General features: G+C 38.1%; 1 protein-coding gene across 9 annotated transcripts in view; it reads right to left on the bottom strand.

Moving 5' to 3' along the window:
• grin1a (glutamate receptor, ionotropic, N-methyl D-aspartate 1a) overlaps positions 1-27667 on the bottom strand; it is a 62316-nt gene that overhangs the window by 7638 nt on the left and 27011 nt on the right. Inside the window, exons 4-21 of one of the 9 annotated variants that reach the window (XM_088319658.1) lie at positions 23385-23447; positions 22513-22610; positions 21771-21892; positions 20659-20833; positions 19223-19367; positions 16960-17046; positions 16559-16703; positions 16145-16275; positions 14066-14230; positions 13882-14000; positions 13517-13629; positions 13178-13326; positions 12557-12714; positions 11958-12119; positions 11582-11691; positions 11177-11322; positions 2905-2931; positions 1725-1835 (exon numbers count right to left, since the gene is read on the bottom strand). In XM_088319658.1, coding sequence (XP_088175784.1) covers positions 1725-1835; positions 2905-2931; positions 11177-11322; positions 11582-11691; positions 11958-12119; positions 12557-12714; positions 13178-13326; positions 13517-13629; positions 13882-14000; positions 14066-14230; positions 16145-16275; positions 16559-16703; positions 16960-17046; positions 19223-19367; positions 20659-20833; positions 21771-21892; positions 22513-22610; positions 23385-23447 — 2226 coding nt within the window. The remainder of the gene's footprint in view (positions 1-1724; positions 1836-2904; positions 2932-11176; positions 11323-11581; positions 11692-11957; positions 12120-12556; positions 12715-13177; positions 13327-13516; positions 13630-13881; positions 14001-14065; positions 14231-16144; positions 16276-16558; positions 16704-16959; positions 17047-19222; positions 19368-20658; positions 20834-21770; positions 21893-22512; positions 22611-23384; positions 23448-27667) is intronic. The other 8 variants (XM_088319659.1, XM_088319660.1, XM_088319665.1 and 5 more) reach the window with 8 other exon arrangements.

Raw genomic sequence — 27667 nt, 5'->3', positions numbered from 1 at the left:
ATTTCCTACATGTCAAGGTACTAGTACTCATAAAAAAGTTATGTAAATGTTTTCTTTTTTTGTAACATAAAAATGAGAAACAGAGGTACCTCTACTTACAATTGTCTGTATATACGAAAGTTTTAGGTCAGGAAGTACCTGAACTGGAAAACATTGCCTCTAGTTACAAAGGCGTTCCAGGATACTAAGTCAAGAAGACAATACGCGCTGCTATTAGCCTCTCCCAGATTTTCACGACCTTGTAGACCTCAAAGATACATTTTATCCGAGGTGGGATTGAATGATTTAAGCAAACCTCTGCATACTACCTTGAATTCATATTTCATAAATGTGTTCTTTATTGTGACGCAGGCTTGCAGCATAAATGTCCCCTTTTAGTTTGACCTTCAGGTTTCTGCTTATGGCTTCCAGCTCCTTCATAGGCCTGCGAACACTGGCCTCTACTGGGGGTGGGAAGTTAAGTGGGGCAGCACAATTGAGACAGCACAAGCAAGCTGATCGTTTCAAACCGACTTAACAAAAACAGCTAATATAGACCTTATCACTACACAGCACAACTAATGAGGCGATTGCCCCGTTTTTCTACTGCCACTACATCTATGACAGTTGGCATGCTTGCAGAGGGAGAAAAGAAGCAGTGTGGCATGTGGGTGAGGGACATTGACACTAAAGTCCATTGATATCCATTCATGTAAATAAAGAACATTTATATAAAAATCAAAAATAAAAGTCAAAGACTGAGGATGGCAAATATTTTAGTTCTGTTTTGTGTTTCCCTAAATAGTGTTTTCCTTTAAACTTTCCCACTTGGGCTCTCGATCCGAGCAAATACAGTAAAAGTTGCAGCGTCCGAGTCGATGCAATTTGTTAAGAAAAAAGGACAAAAAAATGACATTCAACACAAGAAATAATTTCACACATAAAAAGAGTCACTTTTCACTTTTGGGAAACTGATACTGGATAAAAAAGGGATAAAGACAAAATAAATCCATTTATAAATATTTACAAAGTAAAGACAAGGGAAAACGTCTGCATCACCTGAAAACACCCTGAAAAGTTCACAGACAGATCACAATAAGGACACTGGAAAATAAACAATAATCATAACAGCAAAATAAGACAAAGCAAAAAACAAACAATTGATTCAAATAATTAGACAAATAAATCCATGGGTAATCCTGAAATAGACAGCGAGATCAGTTTGAAACCTGTACACGTTTCTTGTCGGCAGGTTTTGGCCGTCGTACGACTTCCTTGGAAATAAACGTTTCGGATCAAATAATGGGACGACAGGGCATGCTTTCAAACCAATCGAGCAAAGTGCAGCTTTGTAGCAATGCAAACTGCAGAGACAGAAAATAGAAGGCCACAAACCTTGCTCATCACAAACACTTAAGAGATTCCACAACCAAACCAGCAGCCCAAGACAAAGCGCCACAGGCAGCTTGTTTATTTTTTTCTTCTATCAAATGTTCTGTGATATCCCTAGCCGATGACTATCAATCGCTAGCTTTTCTTCAACCTAACTCACAGCCTGACTTGACCTGTACTGAATCTTTCCGGCCAGAGGAGGCGCTAAGGATGCTCTGATGGCGGATAGGATGCTGATGACAGACACGTGGCAGAGGCGACTGAGTCCTATGGATATGGATGAGTGTGTTTTGGAAAGGACAGAAGAGAGAAGAAAATAAAGAAGGAAGGATGTCGGCTCTTAGACTCCTTACCGTGTCTTTGGAGGACCTACGTCTCTTGATGCTGGAGGCCAGGTTGGTACTGATGGACCTAAAAGAGGCTTTCTTTTTTGGGTCGGGCTCTGCTCTACCACTTTTTCTATCCTAAAATAAATATACGTAGAAACATTATTCACATTCTACGCTTGGGGGAGATAACCTCGCTTTCACTCGGTTCTCCCAAATCACCGACTTCGGGTGTCATGCTCTGATTGGATGGGAGAAAAATGAGCAGAGGGATAGATAGAGAGGGTTCAGGACGTTGAGAGTGGGTGTAACTGTATGATATGAGAGGCACTCGTAAAAATCTCTATTCAAGCAGTCACGCTGATACCGCGACGATGCCGCGGAAGTCCAATCGTTGGGGAATCCTAAAAATGCATTAGAATGAATGATGGGTAGTAAAGATGTCAGTGAGTGTGATACCATGTTTTACTGATTAAACTAGGCTAAATGTTGCTGACTAGTGCTTAAAAACACATTTTACAGTTCCTACTGACATATACAAACACCCATACTTGATATAAAGAGGTAAAGTTATGCCCATAACTTCTAAAAGTTCTCCTTAAGTAAAGGTGTTACACCAAGTAAAATTATTTAGATCACGATGCATTTATCAAAGAGTGCACTTGATGGAGTAATATTGAGTACATTACATGTACGATTGATCATTGTAATCACTTTTTAATATTGTACTCCTGCAAGGAAGATTGCATACGATTCCAGGTTGTTATCATAAAACCATTATATCTTACTGTTTTTTTTTTTGTCATTTTGACTGTTATGCACTGTTTAAATAATTGTCCCTATGTCATTATACTTTAAATTCCACACTCTTTTAGCGGATCTGATTTTTTAACCAAGGAGGGATATATGATTAAAAAAAGGGCTCAGGCAAATGTATGTAGAACACTTTAGAATTTTGCATAATGAGGGATTCTTGTACAGTCCTCTCCTGTTCAAAAATGCCAAATTCAAAATGAAACAACATCTTCTCTCTTCACTTGAGTGTCTACTAAACTATAATCTTATCAATGATACTTTTCATCGTGATTTAAAACTTAAAAATAGAAAAGTTTCAATAAAATCATTCACCATTAGAGTGCCCCAACACTACTATAAGCTCAATCTAGTGTTCGTGTGCATGTAAGAACTCATATTAAGGTATTCTTACATCCTGAGTCTCTAGAGAGGAGGATGGCTGCATAGGGGAAGAAAAGAAAAATGAAATAAATGTCCATCCACTTGATCGTACGATAGAATATCCTTATGCATAAGCCAGGGGGCAAGAAAATGGGAAGCGTTTGTGGGAGAAATAGCCAAACGCAAAGCAAACATCCACATTTGAAGCCAGGCAAATAAAAAGTCAAGCTACGAAAAGGTTAGTGGAGAACCACTGAAATGCATGAGAAGAAAAAGCAGCAATCATAACTGAAAGCCCATTTAAGGTCATTCATCATACCACAGAGGGTACAATGGAAATTCACCCCACACATGGAGAAAATGAATGGCGTCAAGCAAAATTTACCCCCCAAAAACCTACATGAGAAGTTAGCTTAGACATTAAAGGGACATTGTGTAATATTTCATCACTAGATCTCGCTATATTGTCATCTATTTTCTCATTTTTCCCAGCTGCTCCGAATTTTTTGTTGTTGTTTTTGTGGTGTACCAGCAAAATGCCGAACAATAATGCCAGCTCCCTCCAGGTGAGAGACATGTTATAATTAATGAATACAATTATTTTAACCTACTTGATCCCTTGTTTATCGCAAGAGTTACATTCCGAAAAGAACCTGTGATAGGTGAAATCCGCGAAGTAGAAACGTTTGTCTCTACATATACACTGAAATCAAAGGACAAACCCTTTTTAATGGCTCAAGCATTCGTTTAAGATATAAAAGTACCCTGTAAATATTTTTTTCATTGTACTGTTGTACTGTGAAATTATGATAAGCACAACACAAAGACTGTTTAGGCAATCAGAATGTAGAACACAATGCAAAACTGAAGTAGCAAAACAGTGTTTTAGAAAAATGTACATTTATGTACGTTTGCCTATTATTCAAATCAACATTTTTAATGATATTGTTTTACCACTTGTAGGCACAAAATAATACACCATGTCCCTTCAAGAAAAAAAACCCTCTTTATTCAAAAAAGAAAGTCTTGTGTGAATTAAAGGAAGATGAATGAGACGTTAAAAGAAAGCTAAGTTGAAGCATTTAGTATGGAGGACCAAATATTACAAAATTAAATAAAACATGTTTAAATAAAAGCAAAAGCAAGCATTTTCACAATAATATGACTCCAGAACTACAAATCAAAAAATATATAAACACAAAAAATATATACATAACACATACATAAATAAAAACATATATGTGTAAGTAAACAATGTTATCAAACATTTTCACTTTATTGAAAAAAAAAAAATAATAATGCTGTTTTCTTATCTAATGCTAAAGAAAATATCAGCTTATAAAGTGACACGGAATGTTATTTAAATAAGGGCAATATTTGAATTGAATGGAATTATGAAAATGAATAATTCAAATCTATAATGCATGTTTCTATTTTCATTCTTGTATTATTTTGGTCCTCCATATTTTAGGGTGGGTCAGTGTGGTGTGAATTTCATCGTGATCAGACATTATATGTTTGGATGGAAAGATAAGAAAATGTCAAAACATTGCAAAAAGAAATACAAAACAGCATGTCAAATTCATCATGTCCAACACTAGCCCCACGGTTTCATGGGGTCACGACCGGGTTATTTTAAGTGCATATTTGTGCCATCTCAAAATCCCCGATGGGATGTGATCAGGTGGCAAGCGGGCAGTTGCAGGCATTGTTTGGCATGATGAAAGCTGGAACCAAAATGATTTGTGCAACTGTGTCTCTTAATCAAAATCAAATATAACACGATTCTCCTGTTGGAAGACGAAATATTTTGTTAGTTTATAATGGACATTAACCACAAACTTTGTGTTTTTTCGGGAAAAAGAATCACTTCCCAGGTGAAATTGTTCACGGGAGCAGGTACATACACTACTGTTCAAAAGTTTAGGGTCACAAGTTCCCTTATTTTTTAAGGAAAATTACTGTTTTTCCAATGAAGACAACATTAAACTAATCAAAAATACACCCTAAACATTGTTAACTTGGTAAATTACTAGTTTAGCTGCAAATCCTTGGTTTTTAATGCAATATCAACATAAGTGTACAAAGGCCCTTTCCAGCTACCAGCACTCCAGTGTTCAAATAGTACACTCTTGTGCAAAGATGCTCACACAGCTGAAAACCATTATAGCTGGTAAAAAAAAAAGCTACAAATGTACTATCCTTTTAGCTAGTCAAGTATCTGGAGCATCACATTTTTTGGTGTGATTAAACTTTTGAAATGGCCAGAATATAAGAAATTACATCTGAAACTCGACAGTCTACTAAGACATGACAGCAATTTGAAGCGAGAACTCGTCATGAAACCAATGCTTTCCCTCAACGGTGTGTACAACTCCCTTTAGAGAACAGCACAAACAGGCTCTAACCAGTGTAGAAAGAGAAGTAGGAGTTCCCACTGCAAAATCAAGTGAGAAGTCAAGTACTTTAGAGCCTGCTGATTGAGAAATAGACACATTCTAGGTTCTTAACCAGCAGCCACATTAAATAATACCAGGAAAAACACCAATGTCAACTTAAACAGTAGAGAGGCGACTCAGAGAAGCTGGCCTTCAAGTTAGTGTGACAAAGAAAACGCCACATCTGTACCTGGCCAACAAGAAGACAATAATATCATAGGTAAAAGAACACAGGCATAAAAAAAAACGATGAATAATGCAAAACACAAAATTGTCTGACCCCAAAACTTGTGAACGGTAGTGTATTTTTGTCTAGCTTGTCCACACAGCTTTGTGCTTCTTCATTGTCATCAACATAATTTTAATCAACATTGACTCTTACCACATAACATGTTTCATTAGTCAGTGTTAGAGGTGATTTTTTTTTATTTGTTCAGATAGTGGACTTCTGACTAACATTTAAAATTATAATTTTTCAGAGTTTCTTTGGTAGCCACAATTTCTCATGTGAAAAGTAATGTGTGAGGTAAATCCTCCTTTCTTTGTTTGTCACGTGATTCATTGAAGGTTAAAGGGGAGTCAACTTCAAATGTACCCTTACAATATTATCTCAATTGTTCTATCACTGGTCTAAAGATTGAAGTCAAGTATTCTGATTGAAATTGTGTTTCACTCAATGAGTTAAGCAACAATATCAAATTGTTTTATTTTCATTTTACTAGGTACCCGGTTTGATTCTTGCTGTGAAATGAAAATAATTGTTTCACAGGAAATCACCAATGATAGCTCACACCGCAATTCCCAAAGAAACATTCTCATTTGGGTTCAAATCATTTGGATTTTCTTTTTCAAAACTGTCCACTCTTTACATTATAGTATGAAGAATATACCGTAAAATTCGGACTATAAGCCGCAACCTTTTTCCCAAGCTTGTAGCACTGCGGCTTATGCAATGATGCGTCTTATTTATGCATTTTCCTAACAGCCGCTCGGGGCGCCTGAGGGGTAAAGGTTAGAGTGAAACAGGTGAAATATATATGTTGAGGAAGACGCAAGTTTAGTGTAACATTGCTCTTTGTGTATAAATGAAACCCTCATGGAAAAGGTGTCAATCAAAAGCAGAGAGCTAACTATCACATTGGGAATAATTTTACGAGTTTGTTTAGTTTTAAACGTAATTAATGAGGCGAAATGAACAGATTACAAGAATCAGCGTCCAACAAAGCAGAAGTGTTTAAGGCCAATTTCTATTTATCTGTCAGCATTATCTTGTGTTTTGGAGGGGATATTTCACACGGTTGGATTCTATGGATTGTCTCTGATGTAACAAAGCAATTTTCGTGGACATTCAAATAAGTTAAAGACGCAATGGTGAGTTACACCGGCTTCAAAGTTTGTGGATATCTTGTTTCAGACTGATCATTAGGTTTTGCTAATTAGACTATTTTGAAATGGTTATCATATCTTGAATCCCTAGAGGTTAAGCTTTCCAATAATATGTGACATGACATATTTCAGTAGCTGGTACAGAGACACTTTTGTTTATCAAAAGTCCAGCGAACCATCAGTACATTAAGGGGTTAAGGTACCGTATATTACAAAAACTCTTTCTGTGTACCGTCTTTCTTAGTTAATATATCATTCTTCAATGTGGGCACTTGCGGCTTATACTCGGGTGTGGCTATTGTATGAAGAAAATACGTGATAATTGTAGCGAGCTAAGCCATCCACTCAAATTTTTTTGTTGCATAGACATATTTTTCACAGTGGAGTTCTCACAATCTTTTGATGCTTTCATTCAACAGGAGCAACCCATAGACTTCATTTATAAGTTAAGGAAAGAAAAGAAAATATATACAGTATATATATTGCTTTATTGCTCTGCCAATTAATTGATACATCAAATGTAGCTTAGTTTACTGTATTTCTAAATGTTACTGTGCCTCACCAGACATGAACCTCACTGCACGTTACTGATATCTATATAGGCAGGGTTGTGAGATTTACTTTAAAATGTGATCTGATACAGTTACTAATTACCGGCGGAAAATTGTAATCAGTAATGTAATCCGAATACATTAATATTAAAGTAATATATCTTGATTACTTCCGATTACTTTTGGATTACTCCACTCCTTGTGATTAAGGGCTATACAATTAAACATGACTTGCTAAAAGACAACATAAACTGACTATGAATGAAATTCTAAAATTTGAGATAAATGAAACCAACATCAGGTAGTTGCTTGTAGTCAAAAAATAAGTCCTCAAATATTAACCACGTAGTGTAGTGTATTGAGGCGTGTATATGGAAAAAAAGACGGTAGAGGGTTAGAGGTGTGACTGGACTTGTCAAATGTAAATAAAGCTATTGTTCACGAGAAAAAGATTTAAACAATTTCAAACTAATGCACACTGGACTTCAATATTGTCCCCTGTAGTGCCTAACAAAAATGATTTGAACAAATTCTACCCTATCTTTGAGTCATATGTGGTCATGAAAAGAGCCATAGGTTCCTGACCCCTGCTATAAGGCCTTTAGGTTTTGAGTGATCACACCTCTGCCTCAACCAACAGGTGAAGCACCGTCGGGTAGTATTTAAGGGTCTGTGGTCTAAATGTGCCTTTTATACTATATTCTATCCAATATATACTATTATGCTCTTCTTATATCCTTATACGTATATAGTTTCATATTGCTCAATAAGTGTGTGGTTTTACGATTTCGCAAACACCTTCAAGGTCAAGAGAATAAGTTTTCCTAGCCGAAAGAACTTTGTCTCAACAACTGGTAAGCTCCCTGGAGGATGAGGAGAGCCCACCTGCCCCCACCCTCCCTCATCACATTCTACAGGGGCACCATAGAGAGTATCCTGACCAGCTGTATCTCTGTGTGGTGTGGAGGCTGCAGCGCTACCGACTGGGGTAGTGTGAGGAGGGTAACGAGGACAGCAGAGAAAATAATCGGGACTACACTTCCCTCCATTCAGGACATTGGCCAGAAGCGCTGCCTATCCCATGCTAAGAACATTATCGGGGACCCCTCTCACCCCCATCATGGACTGTTCACTCTGCTAGCCTCTGGGAAGAGGTACTGCAGTGTGCGGTGCAGGACCACCAGGTTCCGCAGTAGTCTAGTCCCCCTGGCCATTAGACTGTTAAATGGTCAATCTAACATATAGTTAACCTAAATCTAAACGGCTGCTAATCTGACTTTTTGCACTACTGGCAGTTCTTTATAGCTTGCCACTCCTTGCACATTTGCTCTCTGCACTATTGTACTTACAGCGTTATTGTTACAGTGTTAATGTTACTGTTTACCTGACTTGTTAACCTGACTGCCCATTTTGCACATCTGGTTAGCTACTCCTCTTGCACTATCGGCACTATGGTAAAATACTATACGTAGCCATAATACAATACAACTTTTACTTATATCTGTACATTCGAGGAAACTGTGCGGGTCAGATGTATCGACATTTCGTTCTGTATACACGTGTACTAGAATGACAATAAAGTAGATCTGAATCTGAATCTGAATCTGAATCTGTTATTAAACAGGTGCACAGAACTAGTTGGTTAACCAGGAGAGACGCATTATGTTTAGAAAGTTCCACTATCCTTATCACTCATTTATTCTACTCACACGCCATTTAGCGACCAACATTATACACTGCATTTAAATATGTGATTCCTGTCTAAACCAATCAGATTAATTTCCTTTGTTCATATAAACCAATCAGATGTGTGGTTTCCTTCTTGTGTTTTAGAATAAATTAGCTTCCTGAAAAAGGAAGTGCGTGTTATTTTTGAGCCGATTCTGGAAGCATGTGTCTCCCATGGAAGGGGCTATCAAAGATGTTTCCGACTCAGAGTGTGTTCTTTTCTTGTTTCTACTCTAGTTTTAACCTTGACCATTAACAGAGCCGCAATTCCAGTTTCTAAATGGCTGCCCTTTGAAATGGGTAAAATCAATTCGGCAGTTACTTTAAGGGCATTACACGTAAACATTTTGATTTACAGTATTTTGATAAGTCGGAATGGCACAATATCTGAAGTTACCATTGACCGCTCTTATTTATTGTTTGCACATTTTATAATTATAAATAACAGCCGTGCCAAAAATAGTCTTAAAAGTCTTTACACTGACAGATGAGGAGCCTACACACGCTGCAATGGTCAATTTTTCATTGCAATGGTTTCGTGTCCCACATAACCAAGATGTCGTTTTGCATTTGTCAGCGTTCGCTAACTGTGAGCAATAAGATCAGTGCACCCAAACAGTATGAATAATGCCTGGCACAGGACATATTGGATTAGCGCAACTCACAGACTCCCTCAGCACTCTTCGCATGAGGTCTCATTATAGTGGCTGAAAGTGCGAGCGAATACTGTGTTTATCTTTAGCTCCAAGACCCTGGTGATGTGTAATGAGGAAGGACGAGCATGCTTGAGCCATCTTTGTTTAGCTTTGCAGAAGCCAGTCCTCACGCATGCCTGGCATGCAATCGCTCGCTTTACACGTACACAGAATTTACAGTACATCTATCAGGACATGCACGACAAATATACAATACAGTCGTCAGCAAAATGGAAGACACAGTGGGAAAGACATTGCCTTGCTGACAGGCATTTTGATCGTTTTATACTATTAATTTTTCATCACAATGTCAATCCATTACTTAATGTAAGGAGTAAAAACATAGAATACATGGATCAGAGTAGGTAAGGCAAAGGAAGACGCTGGGGAAAAAAGTACTCCTACTTTTTTTTCTCCTTAATACCAAATAACAAGTTTAGGCACATATTAACAGCTTGTATTGGTTGTGTGTAGATAACCAAGCTAATTTTAAGGTATTATACTGGTGGCCAATACAATAATGAGTAACCACCTAGGATCTTTTTTTCTTCAGAACCTAAAAATATAGACTGTTTCTTTTATCCAATCGGTCAATGTTGAGATTGTTTACTGGGATTCCCAAGTCACTTTAGAAATTACATTAATCACTTTGGTATCTGTAGTTAGAATAAATGACTAATTGAATGTTGAGTAATCGTATTGGTATCAGTCTGAAAAGGACTGATTTCAAATATCTCTAAATATACTGTGTTTCAAATGCCGATGCAAATCATTTTAAAGAAAATAAATGGTAAAATGCTTTTTTAGTTCACCATTTGCATAAAATCAGTTTATAAAACGAACTGATCATATTTCATCCCAGCTCCCTTACCCGAAAAGACAAACACATAAGGTAATAAACTAAGCATCGAATGTAAATTTAAATAATACATTAATCATCATTCAATTATCTCCGGTTGGTATTGATGATTTCTCAAAAGTTGACTCCTCGCACTGGTATTGGGCTGAAATAAATCATGATTAAACATCCCTTAAGACACAGAGTGACTTTGTAAATCCGTCTTAACACAATAAATTGTTATCAAAAATATTTGTATTTATTGACTATTACAGAGAAAACTTGTAGAAAAGAATGGATTATATTTGAACCCACCGCCCTTAAAAAGAAAATCAACAATCAGCTCATCATTTTAAATAGAAACCATCCACAGTAGTGTCAATTGTATTTGTCAAGCAATGTATCGTTTAAACTCTCTAATTTCAATTATTTCACGGTGCTGGAATTATGCTCAATTGTAATTTTGTTTAATCATTTTTTTTTTGCCACCTGACTCAAAGATTAACCATGGTGGTTACAGGCTTCAACTAACTGGCATTAAAGTAAACAATTAGGCCATCAATTAATTTGCAACACATCATTACAAGTTTACGTGTTGACCGCTTTGAGGGGGTGCCTGCATTTTAGTTTTTTTTCATCTACGTTGGAACCAAGAAAATCTTCCTACCTGCAGGTTCTTCCTCCAAACATTAACGGCCGCAAAGGCGAGCTGCATCTGCTTCCTGCGGGCGTCTTTATGTCGCTTGTAGGCTATTTCAATGAAGATGAGGAAGATTCCTGCTGCTATGCCACCAGCCACAAGCATGAAGACCCCTGTACAGAGGGAGTAGAAAAGAAACCAGTCAGCTGTTGATCTTGCTCACAGGTTGCCACGCCTCTTTTAAACCAGCTCCAGCGGACCACTGAAAATCACACATTGCTAGAATTACCACCACGAAGCCACAGCACAATCAACGGCAACATAAAGAACTGGGGGTAAAAAGGTATTGGACAAAAAATGGCTACAGTACCTTACCACTGCAGTTTTTGTCCAATCACTTTTAACGCTTTTCCAACGCCTAAAGGACCATACCTGCCATGTTTTCAAAGGTGAGTGTGGCGGGGGCATTGCTCCTCGAGTCACACTCCTGGTATCTCACCCAGGTTTTATCTAGGTCTTCCATGAAGCCATTCTCATGGGAACTGCAAGGTGGTGGGGAGAAAAGTGACAAAGTTAACGCACTCCGCAGATACCCAAGACGTTAGAATCGCTTTTGCCCTGACCGCAACTAAGATGAGAAAGACACAAGACAAAGACAGACAGTGAGGGCAGGAAGGGTGGTAAACAGAGAATTGACAAAAGGCGATGGCTAAAAAAGAAGCAATGGTCGGTCCATGACCACAAAATCAAAGAAGTAAGAAACAGAACCCAAAAAAAGACGAGTAATGCACCTTCGGCTGGGACAGACCTGAGAATGGCCAGGGACACATTCTGTTTCCAGGGGCTGTCCTTGCGCATGCCTATGCCAAAGCCCGAACGGAAAAACAGCTCTCCCGTGGTCACCAGGTCGCACTTCTGCGAGGCTTCAAACTCCAGCACCGCAGAGTCCCAGATGAAAGCATGCAGCTTGCTGTGAGGGAAGGGGGGAGGCAGGAGGAGGTGGAAGGAAGGAGGGAGGAGGGGTTACGGTGAAACAGTACAATGATCTACATACACATTTACGGTCAGCGGCGAACGACGCAAAGGTTCAAGATGGTTAAATGCGGCACCCCATGGAACTGGGTACAACCTGAAAACATCTGCTACTCCACTCAAGGTTATCTTGGCCTCTATCTTGTACCTGTGTGGTTGTTGGGCCCACCCACCCACATAGAAATGGGCCCGGATCAGACAGACAACCGCAGTAAGTCCTACGGTTTCTGATATGATCCACAGGTCCATGTGCACTGTCCCTTCCCGCCATCCAAACCGACCCCCTGACCTGACCGGGACAGCTCTGACTTTGTGCTTGACAGGTTGAGCAGCCAGCCGACACGCTCTGGTCAGCGCAGCCTGGCCAAGACTCACTTGTCACGCACTGCCTGGATGGCCTCGGCGGCACTCTCATAGTTGTGCTTCTCCATGTGGCGGTACATGGTGCTAAGCTCCACCTGCCGCCGAAAGTAGATGTCCACGGAGCTCTGCTTCACCGTGGCATAGATGAACTTGTCGGATGGGTTTCTGAGCTGAAGAGGACAGTTGTCAGAAAGTCATAAAACCACTTCTGTATAGGATTTTGTATATATTTTATATCAGGGGTGGCCAACCCGGTCCTCAAGAGCCGCATGTCCTGCATGTTTTTGGAGTTTCTCTGTTCAAATACAGGTGATCCCAATCACCTGGGTCATTATCAAGCTCCCGCACAGCTTGCAAACAATCTTAAAATTTGCATCACCTGAGAAACCTCCAAAACATGCAGGACATGCGGCTCTTGAGGACCGGGTTGGCCACCCCTGTTTTATATCATTATTGTGGGGTTTGGGTGTATTACTAAAGTGTTTAGAAGACACTCTCAACTGAAACACCCACCACCAAAAACATTCCAAAAAAACAAAAAGGAATTTGAAAGTCCCAAATAGTAAGATCCAAGTTTCCAAGGACAGCATTGTGTAAGCAATGTAGTGATGACGTAGGGTTATCATTTGGTACCCTTGGGTCATTGATGCCGGTGATGCGCTCCTCAGGCCGATCCAGCACCAGGAAGGCAGCCAAGTTAGCAGTATAGGAAGCTACAATTATCATGGCGAAACCAGCCCACACCATGCCAAGGATTCTTGCTGAAAAGCTGCGGGGTGCACCTACAAGTCAAAGAAAAAAATATTGCAAGCATTGCAAAACCAACCCGAAGAAACAGAGGAATTTTTTGAAAATTTGGTTTAGCTTTTAGGGAGTACTAACAATTTCCTAAGTGGCAGCACTAATGCTTTGCATTATAGTCACATTCAATGACAATAACAACAGAAATTCCACTCATTTGGTATGTATTACCTTCTCCAATTCCAGAGTTGAGTAACACTCCCCAAGAGAACCACATGGCAGAAGACAAGGTGAGGGCATCTTCCTCTTCTTCTTCGCTATTTACTTTAAATCTTCCAAATGGGCTGCAGAAGAAACAATGTTTGGATTGCATATGATTCAGTGAGCCCTCAAATGGAATATATCCAGGAAAATCATGGGAGCATGAATATAATGGAAATAATTGAGCATTAGCAAACAGAGCCAGAAACACAGACTGAAAGGAAACGGAAAGAGCAGGCAGCACAGAGACACAGAATAGCAGTAAGATGTTTGAGTCAATCTTCTCCCCAGCGATTATGATTTCAAACACACGTATATGGAGGCTCCCTCTGTACCTGAACCGGTCTAGTAGGTAAAGCATCACCGCCACCACATGTACCGAAAGACCCACCAGCAGCCACAGCGTGCTTTGAAACGGCTGCATGAACGAATCCAGTGTACTACGAGGGATTTCCTGAAAGCATACGTTGCATCATGAAACATTTAGTGCACACCAAAATTGAGATCATGCCGACTTACCTTTTTAACCAGGATAGTAAGACCTTGATATTTGAAGGGTTTAGAGAACTCAATGTACTGTGCTCGTTCGTTGTTTATAGTCAGCGGGGCGACTATCATGTCGGCCAGACCTCCTAGGAGCTCTCCCATCATCCCATTCCACTCTTTTTTGTTGCTGTTGTTCACCTGAAAATCCATCATGTGAGTATCAGGCCAATGCATATTAAAGAGATACTTTATTGCAGAGAAAGGTTTAAACTCTGTTAGTTAATTACCAATTGTACTTGAAACCTTGAATAACAAAAATATGTATAGAGTGTGTACTATTTGTTAACACTCTCTAAACCCTCTGAACATTTTAAGTTAATACAACCATACGTGGGTTTCCTCCGGGCACTCCGGTTTCCTCCCACGTTCCAAAAACATACATTTCAGGTGAATTGGCCGGTCCAAATTGTCCCTAGGTGTGAATGAGCGAGTGAGTTGTCTGTCCCAGTGTGCCCTGCGATTGGTTGGCAACCAGTTCAAGGGTGTCCCCTGCCCACTGGCTGGAGATGGCTGGGATGGGCTCCAGCCCCCCCGTGACCCTAATGAGGATAAGCGGTACAGCTAATGAGATGAGATGAGACAACCATACTATACCTATATACCGAAGCCATGTCCACCTAGTACAGGGGTGGCGAACACGCGGCTCTAGAGCCGCATGCGGCTCTTGGCCAATAAGAATGCGACTCTGTGACTCATCATATTTTCTATATACTGTGTGTATTGTTTCATGTTTAGTTTTTTCCCCTCTTAAAACACACTTGAATCCATCAGAGTTAATAACAAATAATAAATAGTATTCTGAAATTGATTTGGCAGATTTGTGGTTTTTATGCAGCTCCGGACACATAACTGACTGCCAATCATCTGCGAAGGTTACGTCTAATGCCGGAAAATTAATAAACATTTCATGAGCGTGCAGACTGTTGCTCTCGTGGTCAAAATGGCAAAATGCAAAGCGAAACGTGAATATGAAAATGAACACAGGGCTTTTCAGGAAGAATGTGAAGATGCTTACTTTTTTGTCGAACGGAATGGCAAATCACTCCGTTTATCATGCAGTACCACGATATCCCATTTCAAGACTTCAAATCTTCAGCGTCATTTTAGCATAGCCCATGCTAATATTGACACGGAATTCCCCAAAGTTACTGAACTACGCAAGCAAATATCGAGCACCTTGAAAAGCCAGGTAAAAAGACTGGTGCGTGGTGTGGCTCTTTGACTCTCACAGTTAAAATTTCGGCTCTTTGTGTCAAACTTATTTGCCACCTGTGCCCTAGTAGGAGGTGGCTAGAGTCAAGAAAACCAATGTAAAACATTTTGCACATACAGTTGATCAGTTTTGTGGTTTTGTGATCGTTTTATACCTTCCATTAAAAAAATGTGCAGTGGTGTTGGATGATCTGTTATCTGTTGGTCGACAGTGAAACTAAATCCAATATAATCGCATGAACTCACATGGCAGTTAGCCAAAATTTGAATTATTAAGCCCATTAATCCTATTTCCAATTACATTTTTTAATTTCTCAAAATAAGTTAACACATTTTTTTTCTCTTTGCACTTGCAAAATTTCTGATGACAAAAAAGTTTATATATAGGAAAATGATTTCCATCAGTGTCTAGTATTAGAATGACCATATTAGATAAATGAGAAATAAAAAAATACTGATTAAAAAATGAGTTGGGTACATCATTTATCTCAAGTATCGATATTCGATTTCACATTTTTCAGACTGTTACCGATACCCAAATCAATCATTAATACCAGTTTACATCCTGAATTTCTTAAACTATCCCCCATCACCCTGCAACATAATTACCTAATATTTCCCTTAATATTGCATTTATTTGATTGAAATTCACAATTATTTTTAATTTCAGGATCCTGCTTGTTAAATGGCCACTAGAAAACATTATCTTCTGCCATTGCAAGTAATAAAAGTACAAATGCTGTATCGGCACATTACTGATACCAATACCTGCATAGACTTAAAGTGAGTGAATTTGTATACAAAAATAGTAAATAATAAATAATGTCAGTGTAAACTAACCCTCTCCTGAGTTCCAAATTTCCCATCGGCCACCAGATGAACCTCGTAGGTAAAGTTCATGGTCATAGCCAGCTTGATCAGCAGATCAATGCAGAATCCATAACAACACTGTGGCACAATTGGCCGACCTGTAACCGAAACGAAAAAGGTTGCAAATTACAATCTTCCAAGAGTTTATCAACTGTGCTCAAAATTTGAAGTCTTTAGCTGGCGCATGGAGACTTGACGAATGCCTCACACTCTCCTTATGCAGAACAACACACACCCAGTCACTCTTTCACACGCTAATTCAGCACACACACTCAATGGCACACTCAGCTGCATGCATACATATATAGATACCTACTGCATATATATGTATGCATCTCCAGTAGGTGAATGTGCAATCAAAGCACATTGATATAAACGTCCCTGATGTGTTACCTGGGATGGTCTCATTGGGCCCAGTGCAGATCACCTTTTTAATTAAGACTCCATTTAATGTCATTTCCTCCTTGCATGTTCCGTCTGGCATCGTAGGTTTCACGTAAACAAATGGCTCCTGGTGTATTGTCACTATCTACAACAAATAGGACAAAAAGCTGTTGACCACATTCTTTTAACTCTTTCCATTAAATGGGACCAGCGAAGAGCAAAGGAAAACAGATGTCCAAGAAGCTGATGCTATAAAATAGAGAAGAGACGTTTCATTTATTTCTGCAGCCATTTTGGACGGTGTATACTGTCTGACAGGGAACATACTGTACGTTTTCCATCTTACTTGATAGGTTGGTAAGGGAAACATCACATCAGCGCATGGACAAGAAGTCCCCTACCTTTAATCGCGTCGACATCTGGAAGCCCTGTGGTTTTTCTGTCTCCCCGCCAGGCCAGATAATCTTGCGTTGATTGTTCATTACCACCTACAGGGAAATTCCACACATGTTAAGGTTTAATGAGATGCATGCAGATGATACGACCTTTACATTGGGAGTGAGCATTTTATATGAAATCGGAGCTCAGTTATTCATGATTGCCCTTTGACTTTTGCATTTAGGTGTCATTATCTTTTTGCTACAAAGCTAGTTTTGTAAAAAATGCTATCCCCCTAAAAAGGAAAAAACATATTTATTGAATCTCAAAAGACTGTTTCCTGTCTGTATCTGCTGCTCCACATTTTCATTTGAATATTAATTTTCTATTAAGTGCCAAATCCATACAGTTATTGTTATATTGTGTCAACTATCATCTAGAGGATAGGCGTGGGTACATCTTTTAACTGCGGGCTACCATTGGGCTAGAAAACTTGGTCGTGCCAGGAGGGGATTTTTTATTTTTAAATCTACTGACACATAGTTTCAAATCCGATACATGAGAAAAAAAGATAATGTTGGTCTAAGCAATTTTCCTCAATACCTTTATGAATAAATATACATGCAGACATCTACATCTACACATTATATTTCATCTTCTCTGTCTGTAAATGGATTATTTAATCAGATTGCTTTTGAAGCACTCAGCATCAAAGTAATATCTGATGTTCCATTTTTAAGCACTCAATTTGATAATATGATAATTGTCCTTATTCACACAGGAACTATGGCTTCCTAGTCATCAGTTGATGTTTTTCACTAAAGCGAACAACCATATTAAATTCTGAACTAAGTTTATAATGTTGACCCTCTCTAAAATTAAAAATAAAACTAGATCAGAGAATTTCAATTTATTATATACAGTACATTTATACAGGTAATCTGCGTTAAGATTGTTTTCAATGAAAACAGTTGACCTTGGCTTAAAAAGATAGCAAAACCTGCTGTATCTGGACATTCATATGTACGGCCGAAATTGTAATGTAGCAGTTATATGCATTAGACCAGGGGTGGGCAGCTATCTAGAGTCGGGGGTCCACATTGGCTTCAAATATGTGGCCAAGTGGCAGTTGCAATTTTTTTCATTTATGAATAAATATACATGCAGACATCCACATGTTATATATTTTTAAATATTTGTTTTTAATAGTATTAGTCTCATTCAATTTGGTTTGAAACATCTATAATCAAGCAAAATAAAATATTAGGTCCCTGTTTTGAGCACAACATTTTAAATTTAGTTGTGTAGTATTACTCTGTTAACAGTCTAGTTGTATTTTATTATTATTTCTGTAGTAATTCTGCAGTAGGATTTTGTAGTATTTATGTAATCTCATCTTTGTAGTATTTCTGTAGTACTTCTGCAGTGATTTTGTCATATTTACAAAGTAGATTTTTGTATTGTATTTGTAGTATTTTAGTAGTATTTCTGTCATAGCATTTCTGTAGTACTATTTTTGTAATATAGCATTACTGGAGTGGCATATTTGTAGTATTTCAGCAGTAGTGCTTTTGTATTATTTCCATAGCATATTTGTAATATTTCCCTAATATCTTGTAATAATTCCAAAGTATCTGTGCAGTACATCTGTAGTATTTCTGTTGTAATTTTTCTGTAGTTGTATTTTTGTGTTATAGCATACTTGTATTGTTTTTTTCTTTTTCATTTTTTTTTAAATATTTTCAAGTGTTTCCAAAGTAGTATTTTTTAAGCATTTACATGGTAGTATATTTTTAGTATTCCTGTATCATTTTTTTGTAATATTACTGTAATGATATTTTATATTATTTCTTTTGTAATTTTTATCTTGTGGTCTTTTTGTATAATTCCATATATTTTCTTTTCAGAATAAAATCAAAATAAGACATAAATTCCCTGTATTTAAGCACTAAATTTCAAATTTAGTTTTGCAGTAATTTTGAAGTATTTTTGTAGCATTTCTGTTGTCGTATTTTTTGTAGACACACAAGAGAACAATGGGGAAAAAGTTGGGACCGCAAAAAAATTGTTTTTATCAACACTACTCAGTTTACTATTATACAGGTACAGTATATAATGTCATTATATTTTCACCATTTTTGTATGATCGGTCAAACAAAAAAGCCGGACAGCAAGTGGCCCGCGAACCGCAGTTTGCCCACCCCTGCATCAGTAAAAATAAAATAAAAGTGAATACATGAACTTAAATCCAGTGACATTGGCCCACCACCATGCAATTACATGTACCTGCGTGCCATTATAAGCGCCCACTTGAACAAGTCGACTCTTCTGGTAGTTGAGAATGCTGTAGTGGGCGTACTTCCTGTCTCCATCGTCATTGAACTCCACGCGTCCTGTGAGCCCCTCGGGGTATTTAGATGACATGAGCACCCTGTGGCAAGACAACAAGAATAATTACGGCCTGTGTGCATAATGAGACAGCAGATATTTATCCCCACATAGAATACACAAACGCTTTGAATGTGTGTACTCAAGGGAGATAAATCTTTCATCTTGAAGTGCTGAGCTGAATTCCGATGTTTTACTAGAGAATCTTTATGGGGTTGCTTTCCGTCTATGTTGCTGAAAAAATGGTCCGAACGGGTCACTTGAAGGTCATTTGGTTATTTTCGTGTCACAAACAGAAATGGTTATGTAATGTATTTGCGATTGCGACCACTATAGTTTTTCTTGTTGAAAAAACATGCCGATTTTTACACAACATCCTCTTATCTCTTATCCTTTGAACATGAAATATAGTAATATGTTCTTTTTTTTAGGTAGTCAGAACCCAAGCTGCTATCTTTTGATGCTTAATGAAGACACTTAATCAAGCTTTATGGAAATAAAAAGCAGGAGCATGGAGCATGTGACCAGTCCCTCTAAATATGTTTTTTCTCCAGTGAAAAGGTGTTTTAGTCATTTGTTTGATGTCACTGCGGAATTCTAGTCAATCAGTCCACCAAAGTTTTGGACTTGGTCTTTGTTTTCAAAACATTTTGATCCGCTATTGTTGAAGGATGGAAGTCTTCCCAACTTGTCCTTTGTTTGGTCATTCATTTTTGGGTGATGAGAATCATATTTTTCAGGATTTGGCTGAATATTCTGGCTACATTCTAAAAAGAGTGAGCAAGTAATACTTAAAGCAGGCTTTTTATTCTTTATCCGAGGTGTTGCAAAACCACTGTTGAAGTTCTGGGTTCTTTTTCATCATTTTATCAATTTCCTGCTATCAGCCAGTTAGACAGCTCGCCCGTGTGCTGCTGTGGCCTTGTCGTCCTCGGATTTAAGGCAAGTTGCTGTTGTGGTTATCACAAAAATATGAATATATGGCTATATGGCCAACGCTGAAAGACTTCTTTGAAGAACAGAGTCTTCATGATCTAATTGAGGACAGTGGCAACCATAATTGTGTTGCTATTTAGAGACATTATGTTGTCTACTTAACCATAAAAGCAAACATCGAATGGCACTTTGAAGAACCAGATAGGTACTCCTACTCAGGAAAACAATCTTGTCATAGTAGAATAAGAGGTAGTAGAATAGAAGCACTTTGAAGCCAGTCTGTGTTTTTATTTTGTTAGCCTGACTTACTTGTTGTAATTGCATGACTTTTGGAGACTGAAAACAACCACACACGTGTTTTGAGGACAAAATGATATACATGAAAAATTAAGCTATACCTTTTAAAGAGGGGTCCTGTTTTCCAGATGTTGGTGTTGCCAACGCATCCTCTCGGTGGTTCAGTGATATTTTCCTTCTCAAACAGCTCCTGGATGGACTGGGCCACCACTGCCACTGCATCATTTATATGAGCTGACTCGTTCTTTCCATTGATGAGCTGTAGTCCAATCAAACCTATGACCGATCCATTGACAATCAATCATTCATCTGAAAAAGGAGCTGCCTCCTAGGATCCTTTTGCAATGCTCAAAGTGGGCCAAAACTTATAGGGTCTCTAGTTTAGACATCCTGAGTAAAGGTGGCACATCAGTAGTCATCAAATTGCCCTGCATGGAAAAATACCTCATCAGGCGGGGCAACATCAATAAAGATGTTTGCTGAGTTTTTTGCTACTGATGACCTTTTACAGCATGTATAAAGAGTCCCTTGAAGTTGGATTTCATTTATTCCTTTCCCGTTATCCACAACTTGGGGTAATCAGGCAAACTATTTATTTTGTGTTAAAACAAAAACACGATCAATGCAGTCAATAATCCAACTTCAGCTAAGTTTTATGATTGCAACGAGGTCCAACCGACTTCTGCAAGAAGCCGCAGTGGAAGTGGAGACGATGGCAGCACAAAATAAGTGGGAAATAATGATTTTTGAGAAGGGGTTTTGTTGTGGAAGGGTGAGCAAGAGGAAGGGCGAGACACAAAGTTGGTGACCACGAAGTGATACTATGTCGTGAGAAAACTGAAGAAATGAGAACAAGAAAGACTGTTGTAGCTTACCATTCTACCAGTTGCAAAACTCTTCCTTTATAGTTAATTAGAAATTGGGACATTAACATGGCAGAATAGCACAATGAATAGCCAGGAAACACACAATTCAACTGAAGAAAAACAAGGAGTACTGAACACAACACATTTAAACCTTTAAACACAATTGGTGCTTAAACGTTTAAACGCTTATCCATCACATGACACACATTGGTTCCATGGTGAAATCACATACAGTAATACATCCATTGCTAATCTCCCTGATCCTGGTTTCGTTGTGACAATCCTTTCAGTTACGGCCAAGTTAACTTGTGCAATTACGACAGGTGACTGCGAAATGATGGACGTACCGTCTGGCGCCTCACTCAGCGCTTTACCCGACATCTCCCGCTCGCCCACCAGCCAAACGTAGCCGGAGCCCGTCATGTTGAGGAAGCGGGCAGCCTTGTAGACAGCTGCAGCGTCTTCCTCGCTGGCACCAGATCATTAAAAAGGGCAAAAAAGAGAGCACACAAATACATGTGGTATTCAGGATTGTTTCCGTCAAAAGGTTATAATGATTCATATATGTTTTGTGCAAAACATAATGGTTACCTTCAACAGAGAAGTATGGACATGCAATTCAATGCCGCCCAGAGTATGAATTTCTCCTCACATAGATATTCTCCCTATTGTATACACTCGAATCTAAGCTGAATTTACTACTATAAAATAAAATACTGAAGTCAGAGAGTCAGCTTATATGTGCATATTTGGTTGTGTGTCACCAGTAGCAAAATGTAGAGAGCGTGTGGGGAGTAGGCGCTTATAATGTGGGGAATAGATGTGAATCAGTTCATTTTTATGACTCTGTAAGCCCGTTGCCCTAAAATCTACTAAAGTTAGTAAAAAGAAAAATTGAATTTTGTTCCTAAATTTTAACATGTGGCATTTCATCACGTGGACCCTGTAGTCCGGAATTCACAGTAATTAACAGCCTGCAATATTTGAATTTTTATTACATGTTTATGTTGGAATGGCTTAAGAAACGTAGAATAGGGCGAAGAAGAAAATGTATTGTGACAAAAAAAAACTAAAGAAAAAAAAACTCACCTGGCGGAGAGGATGATGACTCGGGCCTCCAGTTCTTTGGCCTCCAGCAGTAGGGCTGTTAAATTAGTGTCCTGGCTGAACTGGAGGACTTTCTCTGCCTGTGATCGGGGCATAAGAAAGGTCAAGCCAGCTATATCCTATCCCTGAGATTCCAAGACGCCTTTTTACCTGTTTGGTTTGATTTTTGCCGATTTAGTTTGGTTAACGGAGGACAAAAAAAATGTAAAAAGTGATCCAGTGTGGTATCGGCGTAGTTCGAAAAAAAAAAAAAAATACAAAAGCTTGAAGGGGAAAAAACTTTTGCATTTGGTTGGACATGCAACATGAGGATTTACAAGGCTCCAAAAAAGGACGTGCATGTGTTAGGTGGGGGGGAAGATAAAGGTCGATGCAACTAGTCACTAAAAACAGGTGAAGGAAGTGAGAGGAACATTTTGCCTCAACAAAAGCAAAAATCCAAATAAAAAATAGCTGCTGAATAGTAAGGGGAAGTAGCATCCGGGAGGCGGGTTGCTCCCACACGACCAGTTCTCAAAAAAAAAAAAAAAAAAAGGCTTGCAAACTCTTTACGTGAGAGTTCAGAGGACATGCATTCCTTCTTTTGGATATTGAAAATGAAAATGCTAAAAGCCAGGGCGCTGCTCGCTGATCTTTTTTTCTTGCTGAAAACATTTCCCATAGCAAAATCATTCTTCATTGAAACAGGATGGGAATTTTTTCAAATTAAAATTTAAAGAAAACACGTGCTACCAAGGGAGTGGGTGGGGTAGGAGGGCATTTCTGAATCGGTTGGTGACCGGTTCGGGCTACTTTTTCTAGTTGCTACGTTCGGAAAAGTTGGTGGGCGGCGTGCATTGACCATGCAAATATACCTTAGGTCCTCGCTTGTTGTCAAAGGACAGTTGGTCGAGGTTTTCATAGTTCCTTTTTTTATTCTGATGAGTAATGTGCACAGAGAAAATATGCAGACACAGAAAAATATTATAAACAGTTGAAAATGGAGGGCAGCAAAGCATTCCAACAAATCTCCACTTGCGCTTCAAATTGGGATCTTTCATTGTGAGGCTTGCAAAGACATCAAGACTGTAATTGTATTTATACAGACTTATAGTCAAATTGAATTGAATTGTCTTTATTGTCATTGATATAAACATTGTGAAACATTGTATAGAACGGCATTGGACATGGCACTCTAGGGTAAACATGCAATGAAGACTTTAAAGACAAAAAAAAGACAAAATTTTGCAAAGTCGAAAATAAAATCCAGGCCGATTATTTTACTCTGATTTATGTGTTATGTTATCAAGGTTGGGTAGGGTTACTTTAACTTGATTACTTTCAATTACTTTTGGATTACTCCAATACAAAAAATGCTAAAAAAGACAAAAGAAACTAAATATGAATAAAATTACTACATTTTGTGCAGGCTTTGGGAGTAACAGAATGCATGGAAAATGATGTTGGCAAGCTGTTTGGATTTATTTTCATTTTGTTTCTGTCGTATTTTATGTTAGTTTTGCCGGAGATCAAGGAGATCAAAGCCAGGAGAGAAAGCTTACCACGTGTTGTGTGTCATCATTTTATTCATCACTTCCAGATGTGTGTCTTGGGCAACTACAGCCTGGCGGCACACACCCAGTACTCTTCAGGCCAACATAACATGGTCGTTAAAAAAGTAAAGTAACTACACAAGCCGCACTGGAGTATTAGTCACATACTTTTTCCATGTAAGACAACGTAACATTTTGACCAAAACACAGATGCTATTTTACAGTGTAAAAGAAGATGACAGTTTTACCAATTTAGTCGAAAACACTTCTTTTTGGCAAGAGCAATGACGAATGAAGCACAAAATATTGTTACATTTTTCATACGGGTTTCATGTTAATTATAAGTACAAATTCTCCAATAAGCAAAGTTTGATCTTATTTCATAATGCACGATCTATATTCTTGTGTGACATAAATGCTGAAACTATATTTATATTGGTATTATTATTTTTTTAGCATAACGGTAAGATGAAAAGCTACATTCAGACTAAAATCAGCTAAAATATGGGTCCAGTATAGGAGCAATTGCCATTGTTCACATTTTTGCTTTTGAGCAGTGTTTCTCAACTAGCAGGTAGCGACCCAAAAAAATCGGCGACTTGTTTTTGGTGCGTTGCAAGCCTTTGCCTTGAAAAAATAATGCTAAAAAATAACCAAGAGAGTCAAGAACACACTAACAGGGGCCAGAAGGGATTCATATTACAATTACATGTAACAAGATGGGGAGTAGCTCAGTTTGTAATACATTTAATTGTTTATTCGTATTGATGCTGGCCAGCAGCCAGTAAAATGTGTCTTTTAGTGAAAAATACAAAATTAATATATTTTAATTACAATGTTCTACAAGCTACTGCAAGAAATGTTTCTCTTTTCAACCCCAAGAGTACACTGTATACTATTTAAAAAAATGCTTATAACCAACTACAATCAATATTAATTTGTAGATGTTGCAAATTTCGAGAAATACCACTCACCATATCAAATATTTTATTTATGTGGTGTATTTACAGACCATTCAAATGCCAATTGGTCAATGGATACATCTCTGAAAGGGTCAATTACTATCTACCAAACAACAACCGAGAATCACAACAATCCATTTAGAAAACCTCATTAAATGCAGATGTTTTTCCACAACTCAAGATAATTAAAAATGCGTGATTACAGAAGTGTAACAGCATCACTTTTCATCCACATATTCCGAGCTTCCTTTTTCCTGCTTTGCAGCATCTAGCAATGCCAGCAAAATGTCTTCCCAGGGTGCAGCTTTTTAATTAATGTCACATTCTGATATGCATTGCTGCCTCTGTGCATTTTCCCTAAAGTGTAAAGTACCAACTCAGCACAACATCCCTGGCCTGAAAATGCTCAGCCAAAAAGGTCTGACACGCCTCTTCAGCACTACTTTACTTAATTTGCGAGATGGAATTTAGAAGTTGGTTATTGCCTTGGTCCACAAGCCTACTGTGATGATTGGAAATGTTTTTGACGCATGTTCTACAGAAAAACTCACAAATGTATTATACTTTGTTGTAATCATTTGTAAAAATTGAAAGGTAACTAATACGTTTATACTGCTTGTTTGTGTTATTAATATTGGACACATACAGAGGAAATTGCATCGGATTCCAGGGTTGTTTTTGACAAAAATTCCCCACTGCTGTCCTATTATACACTGTTTACATCATTGTCACTATCAGCCAACCACCATTCTTTGATTACCACATCCTTCAGGGCAGATTTGCTACTATAATCTAGGAGACTTAATACAAAGAAAGAGCTCGGGTGAGGGATTTTCAAACTGATTTTTAATTTGGCATTTTGAAGGGTTTTTTGATACAGTCCTCTCCTGTTCTTCTTGCAAGTTCAACATCCTGTGATGTCTTCTTTCCTTAGCAATTATTACTCAATTTATGTACATTTAACTTGGTTAAATTCCCTTAAAAAACTTGCTGCAAATTGATAACCCAATGTAGATCACACCTGACAATTATCAAATTGTGATGAAACACTTTTAAACACTAGTAGCTACTCCTATCTGTCTTCTGTGCTGTTTTCTGCATTCTCATTTCCCCCTGTACGTTCTCTTTCAAGTCCCCTTCTGTCTTACTGCAATTCTAATAAATACTGTATACATCATGATGTGATCACCAGAGGCATATAAGAGAGCTTGTATTCGGCCCAAAAATAATGAACTAGGTAGGTAGGTAGGTTGGTAGATAGGTAGGTAGGTAGAAAATAGTTTTCTGGTAGTGCCTTAAATATGCCTAAAAAAATCTCTATATAAATTATACTTATGGGATTTTCTTCTCAGTTCATCATTTGGAGGCTGTCTTAAAATATTTTAAATGAACCAACACACCTTTGGGCTCAATAATAGTTGACGAGGTTCCCGTGATATAATCTTCTAATAGGATTTTATATTATGAAGAAAAATAAATAGATTTTTTTTTAAGTTATATAATTAATGCAAGATAGACAATTACAAAGATACAGCAACCCTTAAAAATACTTTGCTTTTTAATAGTAATGGGCATAGAGGTCAGCTACGTGTATTTACTTTTCCACAATACCACACATTATTAAAAATGCTTTTGTCTGTGACACCTGTGTTCATTTAAAAGCAGATAGAAGCACAACTTTTCAACGTTAGAGTTGTGCTGGGCATGACAAATAGGGCGATGCAACTTGCATCTTATTGCTTCATTAGGTCTTCTGCCTTGCATTACAACTAAGGCAATAACTCAACTCTCAGTCAGACACAATTTTTCCTAAAAAATGCATGCATTTATTTTAGAATTTGTCCATGAGATGAACACATAATACATTATTTGTCAAACCTTTCTGTCGGTCCCTGTTGACCGAACATTTTGTTTTCTCAGAATTGAAAAAAATCAAAACAAATAAACAGTTAAAAAAGTAATACTGTAATCCCTCATTTATCATGGTTAATGCGTTCAATAGGATTAGTAATGGCGGATTCTGCGTAGCCAATCAGAGACATGGATTTTGTGGATTTTGGTATTTGTGTCCCATCTCCTGCCTATAAGCGATGCACACACATCTTTTGCTGGAGGCAGACATCTTTCTATTGGCACACAGGCACAACTTTCGTGGCAATTTTGAACTTTTGTTTGTTTAATATTTTTTGAATTTTAAAACCATGACACACTGAGGCCAAAAGGTATCAAAGTAGAGAGGAATTATAATATAAAGTGTAATTCACTGTATAGTGTATGCTACTCTACATATCCTTCTTTTCCAATGTAATACTGGTATCGATGGTCCTCTCGTCCATTTTTTCGTCAGGAACTAGAATTTAGAAATTACAAGAGTAATATCCAGTATCTGCACTGCTTATCCTCAGTAGGGTAATGGGGCTGCTTTAGCGCATCCCAGCCAACAAAAAATCTTTATCGGGCAGTGGGCAGGAGACACCCTGAACTGGTTGCCAGCCAGTCGCAGGTCACACAGAGAAAGACCACTTACTCTATCATATACACCTAGGAAAAATTTGGACCGGCCAATTAACCTGACATGTATGTTTTTGGAATGAGAGAGGAAACCAAAGATCCCGGAGGAAACCCACACGAGCATTGGAAAAA

Source organism: Urocampus carinirostris, chromosome 16 (genome assembly GCF_059441175.1).
Source record: "Urocampus carinirostris isolate Australia breed hairy pipefish chromosome 16, RoL_Ucar_1.0, whole genome shotgun sequence".
Classification (NCBI taxonomy): domain Eukaryota; kingdom Metazoa; phylum Chordata; class Actinopteri; order Syngnathiformes; family Syngnathidae; genus Urocampus; species Urocampus carinirostris.
Note: the sequence above shows the minus strand (reverse complement) of the source record. Positions and strands in the feature narration are given on the sequence as shown.